Source organism: Rana temporaria, chromosome 2 (genome assembly GCF_905171775.1).
Source record: "Rana temporaria chromosome 2, aRanTem1.1, whole genome shotgun sequence".
NCBI lineage: Eukaryota > Metazoa > Chordata > Amphibia > Anura > Ranidae > Rana > Rana temporaria.
Window position 1 is genome coordinate 85,654,214 of NC_053490.1, and position 27,135 is coordinate 85,681,348.

General features: G+C 42.5%; 1 protein-coding gene across 1 annotated transcript in view; it reads left to right on the forward strand.

The window, feature by feature from the left end:
• Positions 1-17,739, forward strand: part of URAD (ureidoimidazoline (2-oxo-4-hydroxy-4-carboxy-5-) decarboxylase) — a 47,558-nt gene extending 29,819 nt beyond the window's left edge. The window contains exon 2 of the mRNA XM_040340475.1: positions 16,616-17,739. Within this exon, the coding sequence (XP_040196409.1) occupies positions 16,616-16,968 (353 nt within the window). The 3' untranslated portion in view covers positions 16,969-17,739. The remainder of the gene's footprint in view (positions 1-16,615) is intronic.
• The last annotated feature ends 9,396 nt before the right edge of the window (positions 17,740-27,135 follow it).

Sequence of the window (27,135 nt, forward strand, 5' to 3'; positions counted from 1 at the left end):
AACATCTATGTATTAGTTTGTGCAATTTGGGATGTGGCACCTTTCACCAGCTTATGTAATTATTGAATGTTGAATAACCATATACTGAGATGACAATCATTTTCGAATTTATTAGTTTGGCTGTTCCTTCTAATATTATAACCTAATCTCATAATAGCTTTGACATGGATAATAAAACAAATGTCCAAAATGGTTGGGTATGTATTCTCTTTGAACATACCACACCGAATCCTAAAGTTGGAACTCATGCTTGAGTTTCCTTCATTCATTCTAACTTCCGAGCTAAGTCCAAGAGGTGAGAAAAGCTGAAGCATTAATTCTGGCAGACACTTCAGCTTTTTGTCCCTATGGGCAGCAATCTTGTGTTTGTGGGACAGCCTAAGGCATTCCTGCGTGACCGGTCTTGGGAGAAAAAGTGATCGGACAGGTTAAATACCGTCTGACACTCTGTATTTTGTGAAGTCATGTCCCCCCCCCCCCATATCCCAAACCGGAACGATTGTGAAGCTTGATCCCTCCCATTTGGGGCTGAAGATGCACCAGAAGGCATTAGGAGATATCCGATTGCAGGGCCGGACTGGCCAACCGGGATACCGGGAAAATTCCCGGTAGGCCGCCTGCTTTTGCCTGCTGTCACTGCCTGTCAGTCAACTATAATCAGCGGCGGGCCGCAGCCGCGATCGCCGCGGCCGCCGCTGTTTTAAATTGCAGAGGTGACGGCTGCACTGAGTTTCCCGGGGCTGCTTTTTCATACCTGCAGACTGCGGTAGTTAAAAGCAGCCACGGGCCGGCAGGTTGCGGCCGCCATACTCGCCGCCTCACTAATCCCTTCTTGAACTAGTCCTGACGTTTTTTTTCTCCTGCTCGGCTCCTCCCCGTAGACACATGATCAGTGATGCTGCTCACTGATTAGCTAGGTAAGTTCTTACCTAGCTAATCAGTGAGCAGCATCACTGATCATGTGTCTACGGGGAGGAGCTGAGCAGGAGAAAAAAAACTTTTAGGACTAGTTCTATCGTCCCGTGCGGCGCCAACAGCGCCTAGTACAATGTCTCTGCAGTGTCTGCCCGGTCACGAGTGAGGGGAGAAGTGAACGGCGTCGCCACCCCTGCCTTGGAGCACAAGGTGAAGAAATTAATTTTAATGCAATAAAAACGATTCTCTATCTTACCATATCTGCACCCCCCCAGCCCCCCCCTTCTCTCTCTGTCACCTAGCTTTGCTGCCCCTGCAATTAAAATCTGTATAATAATCTCAGAGAGGAGGGGAGGGGGGGGGGGTGCAATGCCTCCTGAGAGAGATTATTATACAGGTTTAGGTTACAATTTGCACCCCCCCCTCCTCTCTGTCACCTTTGCTGCCCCTGCAAATTGTAATTAAAAAAAAAACGCCCAAAAAATTCCCACCTGTCCTCCTGCAGCTGCCTCCCGCACTATAGCCCCGGCGGTACGGCACTTTACCTGAAAAATTTGGTTACTTAAAGTGGAGGTTCCCCCCCAAAAAAATTCTAACACTACATTGAGAAGACTGATTACACTGCGGGTATGCTGTTTTTTTTTTTCTCGTACATACCTCGTTATCGCCGTTTCATCCCTCGGCTTCCGGGTACGATTCTTGCTGGACCTAGTTGATTGACGTTCCTCCGACCGACGCATACTTGACGTCACGACTTTCCGAAAGAAGCCGAACGTTGCTGCGCAGGCGCCGTATAGAGCTGACTCTATACGGCGCCTGCGCAATGACGTTTGGGTTCTGTTGGAAAGTCGTGACGCGCAGTATGCGCCGGTCAGAGGAACGTCAATCAACTAGGTCCAGCAAGAATCGTACCCGGAAGCCGAGGGATGAAACGGCGATAACGAGGTATGTACGAGAAAAAAAAAAAAAAAACAGCATACCCGCAGTGTAATCAGTCTTCTCAATGTAGTGTTAGAATTTTTTTTTAGGGGGAACCTCCACTTTAACTGATGGCAGTATGGAGGAGTGTGACAGGCACCTCCCATGCTCATTTACGAGTGTGACCGGCCACTCAGCCAGATTGTCATTTGTTTGACTGGAGGAGGCTCCACCTAAAGCGTCAGTATTTTAGCAGCGCTTTACTGTCATTTTTGCGGCACTATTCAGTCGCTAGCGGGGCGCCTCATAGACTTTGAGCGTCCTGCCAGCACAATGCTAGCGGCCCAAAAGGATAAAAAAAACGTCCGCAAAGCGCCGCTGCAGCAGCGCTTTGCTGGCGGTTCAGCACCGCTGCCCATTGATTTCAATGGGCAGGGGCGCTTTAGAAGCAGTGTGTACACCATTCCTTCAGGGCCTCAAAGATGCGGCTAGCAGGTCTTTTTTGAGCATCCTGCCAGCGCACCTCTCCAGTGTGAAAGCTTTCGCATTGGAGTGAGAAGAGAGGCTCTTTCAGGGCATTTTGCAGGCGCTATTTTGTAGCGCCTGCAAAGCACCTCAGTGTGAAAGTAGTCAACACTGAGGCGCTTTGCAGGCGCTATAACGCAAAAAATAGCGTCTGCAGAGCGCCCTGAAAGAGTGGTTCCACTCACTGCAGTGTGAAAGCCCAAGTGCTTTCACACTGGAGCGGTGCGCTGGCAGGACATTAAAAAATTTCCTGCAAGCAGCATCTTTGAGGCGCAATAGGAGCGGCTCCTAAAGCGCCCCTGCCCATAGGAATCAAAGTGACACTTTGCGGCCATTAAAAGCACCCCGCTAGCGACTGAATAGTGCCGCTAAAATAGCGGCGCTTTACTGCCGATGCCCCCACCGCCCCAGTGTGAAAGAGGCCTTAAAGTCGTCATCATCATGTGTGATTGTGCGTGTGTGCTAAGCAGACAGGGCCGCTGGTGATCCTACACCCTCTCTCCCCCTGTACAGTGTCAGAGACACTGGCGCAGCATTGGCAGAGGACTGTATCCATTACAAGGAAACACCCCCTGCACTGCTGCCTGTCCCTGACCATGCTGATATTGCTGAATTTATGGGTGCTGATATTGCTGAATTTATGGGTGCTGATATTGCTGAATTTATGGGTGCTGGTAAGGCCATATTTATGGGTGCTGATATTACTGCAAGCTTGGGTGTTTTTTTTTTTTGTTATGGTTATCTGAAAGATGGGTTTCAAATGTTTTGACAGGGGCACAGTTTCAGTAGAAACGCCTCTGCTCTCGCCGTTGCACCCTCTCTCTCTCTCGCCGTTGCACCCTCTCTCTCTCGCCGTTGCACCCTCTCTCTCTCGCCGTTGCAGCCCGGCCCCTCTCTGGCTCTCTCATGGATTTCTTGCTTTTTTTTGGGCTGGTATATTAATGCTGTGGGGCTGGTATGAAATTATTTCCAGGGCTGGTTTTCATTCCCAGTCCGGCCCTGTCCGATTGTGCTAAAATATTTGATTATTCTGTTTTGTCTATAACCAGCTTTGGTTGTTAAAAGAAAACCAACACAATTTCTCACCATTTTCTCCTCAGCAAATACTTAACAGCCTTTTGCAGGGGACAGTTAAATATTTATATTTGAATCAGTTTTATCCTGAGAAGACCTTGACTAAACCAACCTGACTCTAGGTCAACGTCTCTTTCACTTTGTCTTGGCTGTCCATTCACTCCATCAATTGCAGGAAGGTGTTACCAGCAGGTTGAATAACACAAATTAGGGATGCACAAAGGCAAAGACCTTGTTTCCAAAGAATCAGTCACAGATTAGGAAGAGGAGGAGCAGAAAGGAGGGCAAAGAATGAAGAGAAAGTACTTTGCCACACAAAAGAGGAGGAGAATTGGGGTGGATGAAAGGCAAAGACAACATCCTGTAAGATATGTCTTCTACCATATTCATGACCCAAATGTACCAGAGATTCTGGAATGTGCTGTCTGTGTAATTCAGGAGTCCAGTCTTCTGTCTACAGATGATGAAATATGGACAATCTCATGGAACACAAAGTGCAAGCTGCTCAGTTAACAAGCCTTAAAATGCCCCACTTTCCCAAACACATTGGAGTTGATTTAGTAAAACTGGAGAATGCAAAATCTGGTTCAGCTCTAAATAGAAACCAATCAGCTTCCAATATTTCGATTGTCAATGCTAGGGATGAGCCGAACACCCCCCCCCCCCCGTTCGGTTCACACCAGAACCTTCGAACGGACCGAACGTTCGCGTGAACATTTAGAACCCCATTGACGTCAATGGAACTCGAACGTTCGAATTCAAAAGTGCTCATTTTAAAGCCCAATGTGCAAGTTATTGTCGGAAAACGTCTTTGAGAACCTGGGTCTTGCCCCAGGGAACATGTATCAAAAAAAGTTTTAAAAACGGTCGTTTTTTCTGCAGCAGCGATTTTAATGATGCTTAAAGTGGCAAAAAAATGAAAAATTCCTTTAAATATCCTTCCTGCTGGGTGTCTATAGTAGTGGCACGTGTTTAGAACTGTCGCTCCACAAAATGAGATTACTATAAGATAAAAGTAATTTATGACTGCTTGCGGCTTTAATGTAATGTCTGGTCCCTGCAATATGGATGAAAATCACTGAGAAAAATAGCATGGGTTTCTTTAGGTGCAAACTACAGAGCACAAGTGCAGTACACACAAAGTAACTTAAGGTGCAAACTACAGAGCACAAGTGCAGTACACACAAAATAACATTAGGTGAAAACTACAGAGCACAAGCGCAGTACTGGTACACACAAAGTAACATTAGGTGCAAACTACAGAGCACATGTGCAGTACACACCAAGTAACTTTAGGTGCAAACTACAGAGCACAAGTGCAGTACTGGTACACACATAGTAACAATAAGGGGCAAACTACAGAGCACAAGTGTAGTACACACCAAGTAACTTTAGGTGCAAACTACAGAGCACAAGTGCAGTACTGGTACACACAAAGTAACTTTAGGCGCAAACTACAGAGCACAAGTGCAGTACTGGTACACACAAAGTAACTTTAGGTGCAAACTACAGAGCACAAGTGCAGTACTGGTACACACCAAGTAGCTTTAGGTGCAAACTACAGAGCACAAGTGCAGTACTGGTACACACAAAGTAACTTTAGGTGCAAACTACAGAGCACAAGTGCAGTACTGGTACACACAAAGTAACTTTAGGTGCAAACTACAGAGCACAAGTGCAGTACTGGTACACACCAAGTAGTTTTAGGTGCAAACTACAGAGCACAAGTGCAGTACTGGTACACACAAAGTAACTTTAGGTGCAAACTACAGAGCACAAGTGCAGTACTGGTACACACAAAGTAACTTTAGGTGCAAAACTACAGAGCACAAGTGCAGTACTGGTACACACAAAGTAACTTTAGGCGCAAACTACAGAGCACAAGTGCAGTACTGGTACACACAAAGTAACTTTAGGTGCAAACTACAGAGCACAAGTGCAGTACTGGTACACACCAAGTAGCTTTAGGTGCAAACTACAGAGCACAAGTGCAGTACTGGTACACACAAAGTAACTTTAGGTGCAAACTACAGAGCACAAGTGCAGTACTGGTACACACAAAGTAACTTTAGGTGCAAACTACAGAGCACAAGTGCAGTACTGGTACACACCAAGTAGTTTTAGGTGCAAACTACAGAGCACAAGTGCAGTACTGGTACACACAAAGTAACTTTAGGTGCAAACTACAGAGCACAAGTGCAGTACTGGTACACACAAAGTAACTTTAGGTGCAAAACTACAGAGCACACGGGCAATACACCACGTGAGAATACTGCAGCTAGCACAATCAACTGATAGACAGTAAATTGGGATAGGAAGAACTGATCTAGCTAAACTATACAGTGTATAAGTGTATAAATATATGTACAACATCTGGGATGTATATATATCCTCTACACACTGTGGCCCGGATTTAGAAAGCCCGGCGTAACTTTGTGCGGGCGTAGCGTATCTCAGATACGCTACGCCGCCGTAACTTAGTGAGGCAGGATCTGTATTCAGAAAGAAGCTGCGCCCTAAGTTACGGCGGCGTAGCGTATGTGGTCCGGCGTAAGCCCGCGTAATACAAATTATCCAGGCAGTGGGCGTGTTGTATGTTAATGAATGGTGACCCCACGTAAATGACGTTTTTTACTAACGGCGCATGCGCCGTCCGTGGACATATCCGAGTGTGCATGCTCAAAATTACGCCGCAAAGCCTCATTGGTTTCGACGTGAACGTAACTTACGCCCAGCCCCATTCACAAACGACTTATGCAAACGACGTAAACGACGCAAAATTCTACGCTGGCCCGACGTCCATACCTAACATTGGCTACGCCTCATATAGCAGGGGTAACTTTACGCCGGAAAAAGCCTTACGTAAACAACGTAAAAAAATGCGCTGGGCGCACGTACGTTTCTGAATCGGCGTATATACCTAATTTACATATTCTACGCGTAAATTTACGGAAGCGCCACCTAGCGGCCAGCGTAAATATGCAACTAAGATACGACGGCGTAAGAGACTTACGTCAGTCGTATCTTAGCCAAATTTCGGCGTGTCTTCTTTCTGAATACAGAAAGAAGATACGCCAACGTAAATTCTTTCTGAATCCGGGCCACTGTCTCTCTCTCTCATTAGGACTGATCTATTCACTAACACCGCCGTAACACACTACACAGGGCCGCCCTGCAGGCAGCCTTTGTAGTGTGGGGCGTGTACTAAAGCCCTGAGCCATAATTGGCCAAAGCCACCCTGGCTTTGGCCAATTATGGCTCTCCGTTTTTTGCGCGCTGTGATTGGCCAAGCATGCGGGTCATAGTGCATGCTTGGCCAATCATCAGCGTGCAATGCCCGCAGTGAATTATGGGGCCGTGGCGCGTCACTCGAATTTGGCGCGAACGACCCGTTTTGTTCGTATTTCGACGAACGGTCGAACAGACCATCTAGTCTAATTGAACAAGCTGAATTTAGAAGCTGATTGGCAATTATGCACAGCTACATCAGATTTTGCACTAATTTAGTAAATTAACTCCATTGCATATCATTTAATTAAAGTAAGGCTTAAAGATTATAATTTGATTATTGATTACATTAATAATTTTAGGTATGTATTTTATTTTTATTTTTTATCTGTTGTTGGTCTCTTCCAGTTGTTAATTATCCCAACCGAATAGCGTCAAATATCTTTTTGTACTTTAGTGATTGCCCAACAATCACAATTTTCTTAGATCAAGATGTTCGTATTTATGAAAAGTGGTTTTAATTAAAATAAATGGTGATTATTAAATAGACAATATAAAATGAGCTAAAACTATCATTCCTGGAAAGGTTACCAAACAGCTTCCCCAAGCAGGTGAATAAAGAAAACTTGTATAGTAAGGCTCACAAAGTCCTATTGCATCCTTTTATATATTTTTTTCAAACAACAGAGAAAATTGAGTACTGTCCGTGATACTTTTTTTATTTGCACTAACATATAATTTTTCATGGACGAGCTTTCGGGGTGTGTCCCCTTCTTCAAGGTCCAAGCAGTACAAAAGTACAAAAAGATATTTGACGCTATTCGGTTGGGATAATTAACAACTGGAAGAGACCAATAACAGATACAAAATAAAAATAAAATACATACCATACCTAAAATTATTAATGTGATCAATAATCAAATTATAATCTTTAAGCCTTACTTTAATTAAATGATATGCAATGGAGTTAATTTACTAAAACCGGAGAGTGCAAAATCTGATGTAGCTGTGCATAATTGCCAATCAGCTTCTAAATTCACAATTCACAATAAAGTCACAATTGCACTAATGCGGCTACAATAATTTCAAACAACAAAAAGAGGGGAAGAGAAGGCAGGACAGCGTGAATATTTGCAGATCTCTATGAGACATGACTGGCCCTAAGAAAATAGCACTGTAAATATTATGCATAGAGGCACCTGCTCAAACGCTCACTAATGATATTATTTACAATATGTCTACAGTTTAGTTAAAGGGTCACTAAAGGAATTTTTTTTTTAGCTAAATAGCTTCCTTTACCTTACTGCAGTCCTGGTTTCATGTCCTCATTGTTCGTTTTTGCTCTGATTGTGCTGTAATTGTTCTCTGTTCTGTTCACTTCCTGGTTGTCTGTTTCCTGAGGACCACAGTACTGGGAGCTTCTAGTTTCATTTTCCAAACCATCACTGCTCTATGGCTCTGTACATGCACACAGGCAGGATAACATGCAAAAACGAAACTAAATGCAAAAACGAAACTACAGGTACATTATATGATTGATTTTTATCTATTTTTAATCAATTTTAAAAGGAATCAGTTAACTTTATGTCTCTATACCCTGTAAACAGTCATTTCAGCAAAAAAAAAAAAAACCCTTTACTGCTCCTTTAACCTCCCTGGCGGTCTTCCCGAGACTGACACGGGGTTAGATTTTCTTGCTACTATCGGTAACCCCGTGTCAGTCACGGGCTTGCCTCGCTAGATCCACAGGCACTTTTTACTTACCTTGTCCCTGGATCCAGCGATGCCACCGCGCTGTGTGAGCGAGCGGGACCTCGCTCGATTCACATAGTGCTTCCGTGTGACGCCGATCTCCGTTCCCTGCGACGTTACGACGCACGGGGACGGAGAACGGCGCCAAATTCAAAAACGTAAACAAACACTTTACATACAGTATACTGTAATCTTATAGATTACAGTACTGTATGTAAAAAAAAACACACCCCCCTTGTCCCTAGTGGTCTGTCCTGTGTCATGCATGTCATTTTATATAATAAAAACGTTTCTTTCTCCCTGCAAACTGTAGATTGTCCATAGCAACCAAAAGTGTCCCTTTATGTCAAAAATAGTTTTAGATCAGCTAAAAAACAGCGATAATAAATTATAATCACTTGCAGAATTGTGCGATAGCGATTTGTGGGAAATTCGTCATAAAAAAAAAAAAAAAAATAATGACAGCAACAATTCTGCAACTGAGCAAATTTCAGTGATTTTAATTTGATTACATTATTGAATAATTTTTATTATAATTATATTATTATTTGTTATAATTATTTATAATTATTTATTATATTATAATTTATAATTTTGTTTTTAAAAAAATGTCATACCCGGGATGCCTATTAGAATCTTGTTTGGTCAGATTTAAGTGAGTTATTTCTAAAAATGACAGACCTACAATATAAAACGCCAAATTTCCTTGCAAATAATGGTACCGCTTTCAGCACCTTTTTTCTGACAGAATCATACCGCCAGGGAGGTTAAGCACAGAAACATGCTTGTAATCCAAATCACTTGTATATCAAAGCATTTTTTTACAGGGTATAAAGGAGAAGAGAGGCACCTCTATGTGTAGCGATAAGTTGCTAAATGTTGTACCTTCGTTAAATGTAACCATATTGCTACACTTAGAGGCTCCTCTCTTCTTTTTTATACTCAGTTGTGTCATGACGCTACTCTTATATTAAGACGTCGCTTCTATATCATGGAAACATTTATTAAAACATTTAGCTTGTCTTGCAAAATGCTCTCAAACTAAGTTACTCTCAAACCAAGGTTTTACTGTAAATGACCATTTAATATGGGAGTATAGACTTCCATAGGGAAGGGGTGCCCAGCTTTGAAAAATCGTTGCTCCCCAGCCATAGGTCCCCCAGACAACAAACTTTGCACACTTGTAGAGGAGAAATTGGGCAAAGTTCCGGGTCCAGGGGACCTACAAACGGCCGGTAGCGGGTCCCCAAATTCACTGTAGAAATTACCATTTAACATGGGAGTCTATGGAAGGGGTGCCCGGCTTTGAAAAATCGATGCTCCCCATCCGTAGGTCCCCTGGACGGCCGGTACCTGGTCTCCAAAGTCCGGGAGATCAGACACAAAAAGGTGACCTGAGTATAAGCGGAGGGGGCCATTTTCAGCACACAAAAAAAATGCTGAAAAACTTGGCTTATACTTGAGTATATACGGTATATTAAATATCTGCTGATCCAGCGATTTTTTTGGTTCATAGAATCCCAGACCTGGAACAAGATATTGTGAATAGGATTATAAAAGTGTCAGAATTTCTTATCTCAATGCTTGTTATCGTTCAATGCCTCAGAAAGCATTGTAGCCAAAGCATCACATAACAGCCAGGAATCCAATTCTCAACAGGAGAGGTCAGCAAAAGCAGCCTACTTATTCCCCTAATGACATTTACAATATCTCACAAAAGATACAAGTTTTTGTAAATATTTTATTATATCTTTTCATGTGACAACACTGAAGAAATTACACTTTGGTACAATGTAAAGTAGTGAGTGTACAGCTTAACAGTGTAAATTGGGCCCAATTAGCCATTTTCCCTCCCCGGTGTCATGTGACTAGTTAGTGTTACAAGGTCTCGGGTGTGAATAGGGAGCAGGTGTGTTAAAATTTGTGCTATCGCTCTTGCTCTCGCACACTGGTCACTGGAAGTTCAACCTGGCACCTCATGGCAAAGGACTGTCTAAGGATCTGAAAAAAAAAGAATTGTTTCTCTACATAAAGATGGCCTAGGCTATAAGAAGATTGCTTGAAACTGAGCTGCAGCACGGAGGCAAAGACCATAAAGCGGTTTAACAGGACAGGTTCCACTCAGGACAGGCCTTGCCATGGTTGACCAAAGAAGTTGAGGGCACTTGCTCAGCAACCAGAAGTTGTCTTTGGGAAATAGACATATGAGTGCTGCCAGCACTGCTGCAGAGGTTGAAGGGGTGGGGGGGGGGTCAGCCTGTCAGTGCTCAGACTATACGTCGCACACTGCATCAAATTAGTCTGCATGGCTGTTGTCTCAGAAGGAAGCCTCTTCTAAAGATGATGCACAAGAAAGCCTGCAAACAGTTTGCGGAAAACAAGCAGACTAAGGACATGGATTACTGGAACCATGTCCTGTGGTCTGATGAGACCAAGATAAACTTATTTGGTTCATATAGTGTCAAGCGTGTGTGGCGGCAACCAGGTGAGGAGTACAAAGACAATTGTGTCTTGCCTACAGTCAAGCATGATGGTGGGAATGTCATGGTCTGGGGCTGCATGGGTGCTGCCGACATTTAGGAGCTACAGTTCATTGAGGGAACCATGAATGCCAACATATACTGTGACATACTGAAGCAGAGCATGATCCCCGCCTTTCGAGGACTGGGCCGTAGGGCAGTATTCCAACATGATAACGACCCCAAACACACCTCCAAGATGACCACTGCCTTGCTAAAGAAGCTGAGGGTAAAGGTGGTGGACTGTCCAAGCATGTTTCCAGACCTAAACCCCATTGAGCATCTGTGGGGCATCCTCAAACGAAAAGTGGAGGATCGCAAGGTCTCTAACATCCACCAGATCCATGATGTTGTCATGGAGGAGTGGAAGAGGACTCCAGTGCTCCAGTGGCAACTTGTGAAGCTCTGGTGAACTCCATGCCCAAGAGGGTTAAGAGAGTGCTGGAAAATAATGGTGGCCACACAAAATATTGATGCTTTGTGCCCAATTTGGACATTTTCACTTAGGGGTGTACTCACGTTTGTTGCCAGCGGTTTAGACATTAATGGCTGTGTGTTGAGTTATTTTTGAGGAGACAGCAAATTTACACTGTTATACAAGCTGTACACTCACTACTTTACATTGTAGCAAAATGTAATTTCTTCAGTGTTGTCACATAAAAAATATAATAAAATATTTACAAAAATGTGAGGGGTGTACTCACTTTTGTGAGATACTGTGTATATATATATATATATATATATATATATATATATATATAGTTCAAAGTTGTTTTCTATACATGAATAGACTAAACTGTCTTCTAAATGCTGAACAGGTCTAACCAGCTACAGGAAGCAATTATTTCAGTTTATTCCCAAAAAAGGAGGTCTACTTGGTGCTAAACAATAGTGTGAACTTATTTTTCTATCAATTCCCCTTACCCTAGTTGTATTTATCATTATGGCTATCATATTTATAAGGCTTCTTCGAATAAATCCAAAAAACTCATATTTAAAACTTAAATAGTAATATACAGTATATGCTTTCTTCCTGCTCGTATTTCAGGGGTGTCAAACTCAATTTCATCGTGAGCCGCATCAGCATTATGATTGCCCTCAAAAGGGCCGGTTGTATCTGTAAGATTAGATGTCCAGCGCATCCCCTCCCCTTACATTAGATGTCAAGAGCCACCCCACCATCAGAAGTTGAGTCCCCCACTCTCCCTTACATCACAGTGCACCCCCCTTTCCTTATGCTGCTGCTGGGAAGAAGCTGGATGCATTGCTTCAAAGCAGAAAGTAAGGGTCTGTAGGAGGACCAGAGAAGGGTTGGAGCTCTCCTGCAGCTGCAGGAGAGGAGCGAGGGCCACATGAAATGGCCTGGAGGGCCGGATTCGGCCCACGAGCCTTGTGTTTGACACCTGTGTCCTATTTCATCTCTAGGTCTACACTAGACCAGGAGCTCTACTCACCAACTACCTCATCTTCCTCCCTGGTTACCAGCAATTGTCTGGTGCCTATCAATTTCTTTAAAACTCAATTTCCTATTCCATGACAGGCCAATCCTTCAAGTCTTTAAATATACCCTCAAAACAAATGCTTTTCGGGAAGGCATATTACATTGATCCACAGCCTACCCCCATATATTCTCTTGGATGTCTACAACAGCTACTGTTTCATATGCTGGTAAATCAAACATTCTGTATTGTGTATGATCTTTTTCCTAAATTTATATTTGAGTGTGTGTGGGAAAGGATCCCTTAGCAGAACAATGTGTGTAAAGGGCTGCTGGGTATATGAATATCAAAGAGTTACATGGAACACGAGTCAGCTCCAGGCACATTACAGTCCCTGCATCCTGTTTATCATGATCGCCCTGCAGTGTCTACAATCCTGAGCTTGTACAGTGAGCATGTAATGACAGAGAAACCTTCATTTCCATTTCCTCCTCACATCACCCTTTAATTAGTTATTTAACAGTATTTTCTGTTTGTGAGTTTTTCTTTGTGTATAATGTTAACCAATTAGCAATATAAAATTGTGAACACTATTGCTGGATCACATGGTATATACGCTGTCATTAGTATGGCCAAGCATTCTAAGGTGACATTAACTTTTTCTCAAACTGCCAGGGAGCCCAAAACAAGTTGCAGCCAACATGCCACTTTCATTTACTTTCTTAAAGGAACACTAAAGGCAACATTTTTTTTTTTAAATAACAAACATGTTATACTTACCTCCACTGTGCAGCTAGTGTCCCCGAACCCTGTCTTCTGGGGTCCCTTGGCGGCTGTCTCGGCTCCTCCTCGCAAAAGCTTTCCACCTTCATGTGAGCGAGCTTGCATGGTGGAAAGCTTTTGCGAGCGCGCTCCTGTGATACAGCGGCGGCGTGCCGCATCATCCACTGTGATTGACAGCAGCGCCAGTCAATGGCTGCACTGCTATTAATCCATCCAGCCTAGCCAATGAAAGGCCAGGCTGGAAACCGAAGAGGATCACGAGGACTCACGCGGGACTTTCGAGGGGTCAGGTAAGTAAAACGGGGGTTGGGGGGGGGGGGGGGCGGTATCGTCAGATGTTTTTTCACCTTAATGCATAGGATGCATTAAGGTGAAAAAACATTTACCTTTACAACCCCTTTAATGATCCACTTCCAAACAATATCTATCTTGTGTGTGTAACAGTTATTAAAAAACTGCAATGTTTCAGGACCTCTCTTTAAGTAGAACTATGAAGACAAAACTAAAAGTTTTAATTTCCCCAAAAAGTTTGGCTAGAATTGGGCAATTTCAGCTATATGTTGCCATTTTGGCTAAATGTATTGGAGTCATTGGGGAAGGAGAAATTAGTTTTTTTTTTTTAAAGCAGAACATAAAATGCTGCATCGATTCAATGGTGCATTTGTCCCCTGCCCGCTCTGCACTGAGAGCTAAGCAATAAAGCACCACTGATCGCTCAGTTTTCTCCCTCCGCTCTGAGCAGCAGAGAACCGTGAAAGTCTGTCACCAGCTCTCTGCTCTGCCTCTCTAGCGCTTACTGGAGCACTGCGCAGTGAATTGGGTGAGAGCGGCTGGTTCAGTCTCCCAGCGACTCACTGTGAGGCTGAGGCCCCGTACACACGGCCGAGGAACTCAACGTGCCAAACACATCGAGTTCCTCGGCCAGTTCAGCCCTGAAGCCGCCGAGGAGCTCGGCGGGCCGAGAGCTCCCATAGAACAACGAGGAAATAGAGAACATGTTCTCTATTTCCTCGTCGAGCTCCTCGTCGGCTTCCTCGGCGAAATTGTACACACGGCCGGGTTTCTCGGCAGAATTCAGCCAGAAACTCGGTCGGAAGCTGAATTCTGCCGAGGAAACTGGTCGTGTGTACGGGGCCTGAGCCAGGTGACAGCCCATGCTTCTAGGTGGATACTGACTTTAATGTTGGGATCTTTCCTGAGCCTGGACCGCCTGAGTGATGTTAACTGGCTTTAGCCCGCTGTCGGCTGAAAATGGATCACAGAAGTACAGAACGAACTGCACTCCTATTATCCCCAGGAATAGTATAGCCAACATAGCATTAGCTATACTTCTCATTTAACTCCAAAAATCTAGTTTGTCCACACAAACAGCTTACTGATAGCAGAAGAAAGCGATAACGTCAACAGTGTGTTGTTTCAGGCAGGGAAAGCTTTATTTTGCCTACCTTGGGTTACACTGGCTGAAATATTTAAAGTGGAACTAAGGGGTACATATGTCACAAACTCCATAATGAAGATTCCCTGTGAAGTGTAATAGTCCCCAAACAAGTGCACTGGTTGTGGAATAGTATGTGACATAGGATATACCATTGAAGTTGCAAATGGTGTACACAAGGACTTCTTTATAACATAAATAATCATAATCTTTAAGTGATTAACCTATGTAGCAAAACCAAATCCTGAAACTGCTTTCAAACCCAGATGAGCTAACAGTCTAATGTCCTAACAATAGTTATGTTACTCTACACAAGGGTCAACATGTAAGCTGTCTCTTACATATAAAACTCAAAAATACCAGAACTATTTCCCACAGCCTCCAATCAGGTTAAGATTTGTCTTGGATACTTGAATGTGATTGGTGACACAGAAAACTAGCAAAAACAAGTAATAAATGACACTGCATATACTTTAGGAAGTACACCCCCAGTGACTTAGCGAGGTTATTATTGGATTCTTGCTGCATTTGCTGCCTGGAACCTTTTAATTTGACTCATTTTTTTTTAAATAAATGTTTTGCATGTTCTGCACCTGGGAAGGTTCACAATTGCATTTTGGGCACATCTGCCTATATTTAGTTTAAAACTGGCCATAGATAGCTTTGGGCTAGTGAAATGCAAGTAAAGCTTCTCATTTTGAGGGTCATCAGTGGTTACCGGCCATTGCTAAACCCTAGTGCATCAGGCAATCAGTGGCATCATTGTAAAATCTCCCTGAGTGAATCCCTATCCTTCTCTCAGAAGTAACAAGTGTGTGCCATTGTCAGCATAACACAAGGATTGCAATGAGGTTTGTAGTTCTGATGATTAAAAAATAACAGAAATGTTTCCAACTGTCACCTTAAGCCTCGTACACACGACCGAGGAACTCGACGGGCGAAACACATGGTTTTCCTCGTCGAGTTCCTTGTTAGGCTGTCGAGGAACTCGACAAGGCAAGTTCCTTTATTCCCGTCGAGGAAAGACATGCTCTCTTTTTGGCTCGACAGGATCCTTGACAGTTTCCTCGTCGAAAAATGTACACACGACTGGTTTCCTCGGCAAAAAAAAATCCCAGCAAGTCTCTTGCTGGTTTTTGCCAAGAAACTCTGTCGTGTGTACGAGGCCTGAGATATCAATCCGTCTATGGCCAGCATAAGTCCACTTTTTCCTCCTGTGCGGTTGGTTAACTAAAGTTATATAGACTGCTAACTTTGCAAGGAAAGTTGCACATTGTAAGGAAATGTTATCAGAGTTTAATGGGGTGAAGGTCTGTTGACTTCCATCATCCAATCATGTTCAAGCAAAATAATATATATATTTTTTTTCTTGCAAATTTTTTGCACCACGTTCACAAATTTCCAGGGAAAATTTTTATGCAAAGTGCAACTTCCCTTGCAAAGTGAACAGCCTATTTTCCTTAGTAAATCAACCCCTTGGAATCTAATAAATATAAGGGTAGACTAAAATAAATTTTGGAAAAAAAAAATTGTTGAACTTTTCCATTAGACAGTCAGCTTACAACCCACCCCCTCTGTGTGCTTGGGCAGTGTTAAAAAACAACAGTCACCTTAGAAATTATTTCTCTGTATTTAACAATGGTTGCAGGACACTTCCACCAACCACCCGAGCATAAGAATAGACCAGCTCTGTAGGCTGGGACACATCAAAGCCTTGAGATTTCAGCTTGAAAAGACTGGAAATATCCTAAAGTTCTTATCTTGTCCCTGCTTGAGGGAAGCCATAAATTCCACAAGCTTATTACATTATTCTCTTGGTTACCCAGTGTACTGACCAAATGTTTTTATTGCCATATAATCACAACCTTGCCAACAAAAGCCCTACTGGTAGCTCTCAATAAAGTGTAACCTTTTTGTTGTTGTTTGCTATTGTGACACTATTTACTAAAAATCTATCATGGTATCGGGTGAAAAGCTGCGTCAGAATTTCTCATTTTTTTTTCATGCATTTCTTTTATTTTATATAGGAAAAGAAGGGATCTTAAGATGTCATCCTGATTTGGCCGGGAGAGAACTAACAAGTGGATCGTTAACAATAGAATCCCAGCAGGAGCAAAGACAAGCTGGTCTCACCACCCTTACAAGTGGAGAACGGGAAACACTTGTCCTCCTAAATTCTCAATACAAGACCAAGTTTGGATTTCCCTTTGTCATATGTGCTAAAATGTCAGATAAATATAAAATTATGGAGGGAATGAACTCTCGCCTTCAAAATGATCCATCGCAAGAACTTCTAAAGGGCATTGAAGAAGTTAAGAAGATTTGTCATTTGAGGGTACAAGAGTTGATTAAAGGTGTTCTGCTGCCTACAAAGTTGTAATTTTTTTCTTTAATTTCCCCTAAAAAAATGTGTAATCAAACAGTATTACCTTTTTGTTCATATATACTTAAAAAATATAATAGTTAGACACAATACTCAAAAAATTACACTGAAACATGTTGTGAAATCATTATGTGTTTATTATGTCAGCTTGGTGAGCCCCATATCTACTTTGTATTGCTCTTTTTATGCATGCTAGGAATTGTAGTTTCACATTGGCTTATCATTCTCTTTCTCTAAAGTGTAATGTGCTGAGCTGGAGGTTTGGAAAAGTATTAACATTTTTTAAATAATGAGGGCCATTGATTTTTTTTTTTTAATGTATGTAACAATACCCTATTTAACAGACTTTAGGTTATTATTTAGCGCCTGCTACACTTAAATATAGAAGCTCCAATAGATCCTCCCATAATGAGAAAATGATATATTTTTTTAACTCCGAAATGAGGCACTGGAATGTTTGCTTCTACTTTTGACCAGGTCGTTAAGGTCTGATGACCAGGCCTACGTTGCACATACCTATACAGTGGATTACAAGTGGTTAAAGTGGTTCTGTATTATGTTTTTCTTTTACAGGTGTTATAAGTGTTCCTAAATGTCTTAAGTTGACCTTATGGGAAAGTGCAGAACAGTGACATAAGAAACCCTACTCCACCATAACATGCTCTTATGTGTAAATAAAAGCATAGGAGTTACTATGTATCTACATTGCTTATGTCTGCATCTTTTTCATCTGCAAGCAATTTCAATAAAACATATTAAAAAAGAAAAGAATGTTTATGAGTTTTTTTATTTACGACAGATTGGTGAGGGGTAGGTATGGAGGCCTTTATAAAGAAAAGGAACAAAGGGTGCACCAGCCTAGCGCATTACCTTTGAGACAATTTATTATTTCAAATATACTCACAAACAAATGAATATGTCAAGCAAAATATAGTCCACCAGATGCTCCACCCAGCATGATCTATTGGCAAGTACCAATTGTGGAATGAGTCCAAAAAAGTTGCCGAATTTTGGAGGATGTCCCCTCTTCTTCAGAGCTTTATATATATATATTTTTTTTAAATAATAAATTGTTGCAAACATAATGCGCTAGGCTCGTGCGTCCTCTGTTCCTTTTCTTTATAGAGTTCCACTTTGGTTTTTCTCACCTGTTGTGAGTGGCAGCACAGCCAATGTGATGACTGAACCAGTAGAGACATGTTTTCAACCAGCCCCACAGTAACTTCTCAAGTGCAGGAGTATTGGTTTTCTTTTATAAGGGGGCCTTTATCAATGAGACATACAGAAAGTCTAAAGTTTACCATACACTGTTTGAACGTTGACCAGTTCAGCAGGAACCAGCTAAATTTTAATTAATGTGTGGCTATCTTGCTTGCCAGAAGTTGGTCATTTGTTCGCCTTCTGTCGATGGGACATGTTGGAAAAATTTTCATCGATCAGTGGGTACAATCAGTTCACTTGGAGGGGGGAATCCTCCATCCAGCTTGTTTGTGTAGATGGAAGAATCTATAGGTTTGCTTCATTCTGCCCACTGGCTGACCGAAAAAAAAGAGTGTATGGTCTGCAGGCTGAACAAGGGAAATCAATGGATTCCCCGATCTATGCCTGCTACATAGATAGTGGGGATTGAGAAATCTTCCCTGCTGGCCATTGTATTCTGAGGCCCCGTACACACGACCGAGTTTCTCGGCAGAATTCAGCCAGAAACTCGATCGGAGCTGAATTCTGCCGAGAAACCCGGCGTGTGTACACTTTCGGCCGAGGAAGCCGACGAGTTCCTCGTTGAGCCAAATAGAGAACATGTTCTCTATTTCCTCGTTGTTCAATGAGGAAAGTTGGCTCGCCGAGATCCTCGGCGGCTTCACACAGAACTCGACGAGCAAAACGATGAGTTTTGCCCGTCGAGTTCCTCGGACGTGTGTACGGGGCCTTACAGTTGCTTCTCCTGTGCCTGTCAGAATTCCTGAACAGTGCCTATATCTGATTAGCTGCAGTCAATGTTCGGCTTATAATTTTATGCTTGGCTTCATAAATTTTTTAAGCAAATTTTGTCAAGCCGAGCGGTGCCTACAGGGTCACCTAAGGTTTGAATTCCAGCTGATTACTGAAGTAATTAGCTGAAATCAGCACCATGTATGGCCAGTATAAGAAAGAATCTATATACTCACACACTCTGATACAGTGTTTGGAATGTCATAATATTTCCATAACGAGTTCCTAGCTAATTGGTCTACCACAAAAAGTCAACCCATGTCTCTGGTAAGGCCCTTTGTGACATGGGAAACCCTATTCGTTTAGGGATGAATACCTGGAACACAGTAGAGCTGTATTTTGCGCATTCATCCCTGAATGCATAAGGCCCTGAATGTGAGTACCACTTGGCACAGTGTTCAGCCCCATCAAGCTGCAGCTTGCCATAGACTTTGGCAGGAAGCAGATAGTGGTCCTATATTGTAAATATATCAATATTCTCTACACACACTGTTATGTATAAATGTAAAAAACATTTAAAAATGTGTTCAAACATGAATGGAGTCAGGAGGGCAGTGCACAGGGGGGTAGAATAATTGATAAGCTTTTGATAAGACAATTCTGTCTAGTTTTTTCCAGCAATGTTCATTTGTGTATTTTATGTAAATGATGGAACATAAGAATATACATTGTTGAATGGAACGTTGATGTTAATAATAATAAAAATTTGATTATAAAAAACAAAAACAAAGCAGTAGATGTGTCAGTAGGATGGATGTTGGTGTTAGTAGGAGAATGGATGGTGTCTGTCTGTCAGCAGAGAAGCCCACAGTCCATATTCCCATTGCATACATTCCTAGAATGAACTCTTAAGGTACCAGCTGTTGTATCGACCACCAGCTTGATACTGGAACATACATGATAAAATGTAAATATTCACCAGCACACCAAGGATCTTCAATTACGTCCAAACGTTCTTTTTATAGAAGAAAGATCACATCACAAACAGTGTACTGCAATGTTTTGGAACCATGCAGGACCCCTTCATCAGGTATGTTCCTGATGAAGGGTTCCTGCGTGGCACTGAACTGTAGAGCAGTGGATGCAGTTAAAATATATATATATATATATATATATATATATATATATATACAGTACAGACCAAAAGTTTGGACACACCTTCTCATTCAAAGAGTTTTCTTTATTTTCATGACTATGAAAATTGTAGATTCACACTGAAGGCATCAAAACTATGAATTAACACATGTGGAATTATACATAACAAAAAAGTGTGAAACAACTGAAAATATATTTCATATTCTAGGTTCTTCAAAGTAGCCACCTTTTGCTTTGATTACTGCTTGGCACACTCTTGGCATTCTCTTGATGAGCTTTAAGAGGTAGTCACCTGGCGCAGCACCCCATCACTCTCCTTCTTGGTCAAATAGCCCTTACACAGCCTGGAGGTGTGTTTGGGGTCATTGTCCTGTTGAAAAATAAATGATGGTCCAACTAAATGCAAACCGGATTGAATAGCATGCCGCTGCAAGATGCTGTGGTAGACATGCTGGTTCGGTATGCCTTCAATTTTGAATAAATCCCCAACAGTGTCACCAGCAAAGCACCCCCACACCATCACACCTCCTCCTCCATGCTTCACGGTGGGAACCAGGCATGTAGAGTCCATCCGTTCACCTTTTCTGCGTCGCACAAAGACACAGGGGTTGGAACCAAAGATCTCAAGTTTGGACTCATCAGACCAAAGCACAGATTTCCACTGGTCTAATGTCCATTCCTTGTGTTCTTTAGCCCAAACAAGTCTCTTCTGCTTGTTGCCTTTCTTTAGCAGTGGTTTCCTAGCAGATATTCTACCATGAAGGCCTGATTCACACAGTCCCCTCTTACCAGTTCTAGAGATGTGTCTGCTGCAAAAGGTGGCTACTTTGAAGAACCTAGAATATGAAATATATTTTCAGTTGTTTCACACTTTTTTGTTATGTATAATTCCACATGTGTTAATTCATAGTTTTTATGCCTTCAGTGTGAATCTACAATTTTCATAGTCATGAAAATAAAGAAACCTCTTTGAATGAGAAGGTGTGTCCAAACTTTTGGTCTGTACTGTATATATATATATTAAACGTTTGTCCTGGTGACCTTTCACAACAGTATAAAAGTTGATGGAAAATCCAAAACTTTGAGTTGTCCCCACAATGAGAGCAAAGGGGAAATCTTCCAGTGGGGACATTTGTCCAACACAAGCTGAAAGGGAATCTCTGCAAAGGGGTGCAGCTGGCAAATGAAAACCTGACAGGGGTTTAAAGTATAACCTTGGCTGCTTTCACACTGAGGAGTTTTTCAGGTGCTTTTGCGTTAAAAAAAAATGCATGAAAAGCTGAAGAGAAATGTTTCCCTTTAAAATCAATGAATATGTTCACACTGGGGCAGTGCGCTTCTGTTGTGGTAAAATAAAATCCCACCTGCAACATTTTTGGAGCATATTTGGGAGATAGAAAACCTGCACCTTCCCATTGAAAGCAATGGAAAACGCTGTAAACATGCAATGTGTTTGTGTTGTGGTTTTTGAGTCTGTGTCCTTTAAAAACTGCACAGCAAACCTGGTTTAAATCACAGTAACCTGTTAGCAAGGATCACCCTCTCTACTAGGCATTCCCTTACTTTGGAGGAATTTGCTTTCATGTCCTGTTTTGCCTTTGGTACAGATGGAAAAAAAATCTCCAAAAAAACAAATCAACAAAAAAAAAAAACTGGAAGTGGTTTTACCCGTCCCTTAAGCTGGGTGCACACGGGCCAAATGTGGGGAGACATCGGTGGTTAAAAAAAACAGCTGACATTCGTCCCGTGTGTATGTCGGTTTGTCCGACAGAAGTCGGCCAATCGGCTGGCTTCTGTGGGATTCTGTGGAAAACCAGCCGACTGACTCCCAATCAGCGCTCTCTGCCAATGGTCAGAGTGTCCTGGCGGGGCATCGTCCTTCTGTCAGAAAACAACAACTCAGTGGGGGAGATCGCTGGACTAACCTCACCTAGTGAGTACAGCATCTCTGACTGGAGCTCATCGTTTTTTTTCTCGGGTTGGATGGAAAGAAAAACTCATAGGGGTTGATTTACTAATAGCAAAAAAGACTTTGCACTTTGCAAAGTGCAGTTGCTCCAGAGCTTAGTAAATGAGGTAAAGCTTCACTTTGCAAAAAGTATCCAATCACGTGCAAGGAAAAAAAAAATGCATTTTTGCTTGCACGTGATTGGATGATGGAAGTCAGTAGAGCTTTTGCTCATTTACTAAGCTGTGGAACAACTGCTCTTGCAGAGTACAACTGCCTTTAGTATATCAACCCCAAAGTGTGTACTAGGCTTTACTCTATCCAAAGTTGCCTTTAATTCTTTTTTAAACCATTTTCTACTTTAGCCACAATTAAAGAAAATTGTTCTGGCTGTAGATATTTTTTTACTTTTCATAAAATTTTCCAAAAATCTGGGTCATTCAAAAGTGGAACTGAACATATCTGAAAACGTACATTGATGGGTGCATTCTGATGTAAACAAGTTCTTTATCAGAATCAGACACACTAAGGCCCCGTACACACGTCCGAGGAACTCGATGGGCAAAACACATAGTTTTGCTCGTCGAGTTCCTTGTGAAGCTGCCGAGGGTCTCGGCGAGCCAAGTTTCCTCATTGACTAACGAAGAAATAGAGAACATGTTCTCTATTTGGCCCGACGAGATCCTCGTCGGCTTCCTCGGCCAAAAGTGTACACACCACCGGGTTTCTCGGCAGAATACGGCTCCGATCGAGTTTCTGGCTGAATTCTGCCGAGAAACTCGGTCGTGTGTACGGGGCCTAAGGATGATTGTTTATTGGTTGATATGAAAACCACTTTGCATTTTGCTTTTTTGGGCATGGGCATTTACATGATCACAGGCCAACACACATTTTGGTGCCTTAAAAGACATGTTCCTTGGTATATTTGTCCTGCTGATTCCAAAATGGCACTAATTTTACCCTATTATTAGATATAGTAAATATGTGATATAGCTCTCTTCACTCTGGTCTCCTGTCAAAAATCAGGATATTCTAATATTACGTTTTAGGCTGGGTTCACACTTGTATGAATTGGATTAGGGTTTTTCCGCATCCAATTCGCATGACAGGAGAGTGTGACTGGCTCTCGATGGAGCTGGTTCACACACCCCTGGGGTGGCCGCGGTCCTCACTGAAAAAGGGTCCTGTGCATCTTTGACTCAGTTTCTGGTCCGAATTCAGGCAATAATTTGTACCTAATTTGCCCCTAAAAAACAGAGAACAGGGACGCAGCGGACCCCTGCACTGAGCCACCCCTGCAGCTAGTATGAACCCAGCCTGATTCAATCTCAGGCCTCGTAAACACGACCAAGTTTCTTGGCAAAAACCAGCAAGAAACTTGCTGGGAGATATTTTTTTGCCGAGGAAGCCGGTTGTGTGTACATTTTCATTGAGGAAACTGTCGAGAAACTCGACGAGCCAAAAAGAGAGCAAGTTCTCTATTTCCTCGACGGGAATGGAGAAACTTGCCTTGTCGAGTTCCTCTAAAGCCTAACAAGGAACTCGGCGAGGAAAACGATGTGTTTCGCCCGTCGAGTTCCTCGGTCGTGTGTACGAGGCTTCATTGTAGCATGAAAGAAACACATAAAAAAGTCGCCATAATCTCTACGGTGCTCGATCTGCAAAAATGAAACAATATGATTGGCAACATACACACACCTCCTATACGATTAGAAGAATAAAACAGTTAATAACTTATACTTTAGAATCCAATGTTTCAGATGTGAAATTACAGTTGAAATATAGAAGCACTCTCACTATGCTAACTGGTACACAAAAACACAAACTAGGTAAGAAAACAACAAGTTGATCTTTTCAAAAGCTGACTAATTTTTTTTATAAATTTGACCATATCTAAGAAACTAGTGATGATGCAGTCTAGCCACTGCAAGTGTCCGAATCAGCGCCCAAATTAACCCCAAAAACAAGTCTAAAAGCAAGGCACCAAGAATTTTTTATTTTTTTTGTTGGGCTATGAATATACAAATATTTTTTATTTATTTTTTTGGGCTATGAATATACATTAATTCTTACCCACATTTTTATCTCCATGATTTGTTTCTGGAAGCTCTACAAAGCTTGATTAACTTTTTGGAAAACATTTTTTTTTTCAGCTGAAATATCTCCATTGATATTCATATAGGATGATATAGAAAGAAAATGACAAATGGAAAAAATAACCAGCTGTATATCTTAGCAGGGTGTGAGAGGCTTCAGATGAAACACAGGAAACCTACTTACAAGATACATATTTGTTTAGAGGGGTCTGGACAACACCAGATGAATGAGCCAAGGCTAGACAAAGTTTGCAGTTTAGCCAGGATGTTTAAATACCTAGGTTAACCCTATCCTGTGCTTTTATATTGTTATCCTTGCTGCACCCTTTTATATTCCAGCTCAGCAAACATGTGTTTACAACAGCTTTGGCAAAAACAGAAGAAAACCCAGTAAATTCTTTACAGTAAATACATGTCACTGCTTGAGCACCCTTTAGTGATGTAGTAAGGACCTCCACCACCACAAGAAAAAAGGCCCCTTGGCACCTCAAGCCTCGTACACACGACCGAGGAACTCGACGGGCGAAACACATCGTTTTCCTCGTCGAGTTCCTTGTTAGGCTGTCGAGGAACTCAACAAGCCAATTTTCTCCATTCCCGTCAAGGAAATAGAGAACATTATTATTATTATTATTATACAGGATTTATATAGCGCCAACAGTTTGCGCAGCGCTTTACATCAGGGAAGACAGTACAGTCACAATACAATTCAATACAGGAGGGATAAGAGGGCCCTGCTCGTTAGAGCTTACAATCTAGAAGGGAGGGTCAAGTGGAACAAAGGGTAGTAGCTGTGGGGGATGATCAGATGGACATGCTCTCTTTTTGGCTCGTCGAGTTTCTCGACAGTTTTCTCGACGAAAATGTACACACGACCGGTTTCCTCGGCCAAAAAATATCTCCCAGCAAGTTTCTTGCTGGTTTTTGCCGAGAAACTCGGTCGTGTGTACGAGGCCTCAGACTGGGCAGAAGAATTTTTTAAATTAAAGTATAAATAAAAGTCAAACTTTGTTTTTTTTGTTATTTATGGAAGGAGTTGAGAGGATATGGAACCCCGGTTGTTTTTTTGCCCCCATTGGGGAGACTCACCCTCTCTATTTGTCCTATTTACTGGATGTCCTATTTTGACTATGGCACAGAAGTGAAGGGAAATCTCCTTAATGGAACACATACTGTTATTTTAAAAATGCGCCTTTTGTTCCATTTTAAGGTATTTACTTACTGTAAGTGATTTAAAAAAATGACATCGCGTTGGGGGGGTGGGTTCACGGAGAGTAGTGGCGAGGTTGATGGGCTGTGTTCTACAGTACAAATATTTTTGGAGAAATGGAGGCTTTTAAGGATCAAACCTTAAAGGGGTTGTAAAAGTTCAATTTTTTTTTTTTAATAACAAACATGTCATACTTAGCTCCACTGTGCAGCTCGTTTTGCACACAATGGCCCCGATCCTGGTCTTCTGGGATCCCTCGGTGGCTGTCTCGGCTTCTCCCTGCATCAGTTAACCCCCTTCATGGGAAGCTCTCTCCCAAGGAAGTTAGCTTGCGAGCGCACTCCTGTGATGCAGCCGGCGGCTATAGCCGTCGACTGTATCACTCGGCCCCGCCCCCACGCCCTGCGTCATTTGTTTGATTGACAGCAGCGGGAGCCAATGGCTGCACTGCTTTCAATGATCCAATGAGCCGAAAAGCTAAGTCGAGACGCCTACTCGTTCACGACGCGGGACTTTCGAGGGCTCAGGTAAGTAAATGGGGGGGCTGGCAAACATCAGATGTTTTTTCACTATAATGCATAGAATGCATTAAGGTGAAAAACATGAACCTTTACAACCCCTTTAACTGCTGGTTCACACTATGCAGTGTAGGAATTGCATGCAATTTTGAACAGGAATTTCACCACATTGCTGTTCAAATTACATTCAACTCTTCAGCAGTTCAATTTCAGCCATTATCCTTTATGGCTCAAATCATACCGAATCCACACTAAAAACGGGCAGGACCCTTCTTTTTTGCCGTTTCAGAATCAGATCGTATGGGTGTTCACACCCATGTGTTACGATTCTGAAAATCACACTGCGTTTTGCAAACCGATTTCAGGCTTTTATTAAATTAGCATACACATATGATACCAAATTTGTGCATAAATAAATCAAATAGTGTGGCACTAAGACCCCTTTCACACTGCGGCCGCTTGTGCGTTAGTGTTAAAGTGTGCTCATTTTAGCGGCACTTTAGAGAGAGAGAGATTTGTAAAGCGCAACACATGCGAACTGAATCACCTCTGGGCGCTGTATCCATTTCATGGGTAAGGAACCCCTTGACCTCAGAAGAGATGGGTTTTAATCTTTCTCCTGAAGGCCAAGTGGTCCGACTCCAGTCGGATGGTGGTTGGTAGTGCATTCCACAGGCGAGGTCCCTGGACTGCAAATCTTCGATCTCCTTGGGACTTGTATCTGGCCTTGGGTATCTGGAGGAGGTTTTGATTGGTGGATCGCAGAATGCGATTGGGGTTATGGGCTTTTATTTTTTCGCATAGATATTGGGGGGCGTTGCCTTGAATACACTTATGTATTAGGCAGAGTGCCTTGAAAGTGATTCTGTCTTTTACCGGCAACCAATGAAGGGATCTCAGTGAAGGTGAGATTGATTCCCATGTTTTTTTCCCAGTCACTAGTCGAGCGGCCGTATTTTGAATGACTTGCAGACGAGTGATTTGGTATTTGGGGAGTCCTAGATAGAGGGCATTTGCGTAGTCGAGTCTGGAATTGATGATTGTTCCCACCACGACTGCAATGTCCTCTTTCGGGATAAAGGGCGTGAGTCTGCGTAGTAGGCGCAGCAGATGGTGGGATCCGCTGACTACTGACCCTATTTGTGCATCCATTGTCATGTAGGTATCGAAAATGACTCCGAGACTTTTGACTTTGGTGCTAGGGGTGATAGTTTTACCCAGAATGGGTGGGGGAGTCCATGTTGACGCGGGGTGATTTTTCCGGTTAGCGTGAAACAGGAGAAGTTCTGTTTTCGAACCATTGAG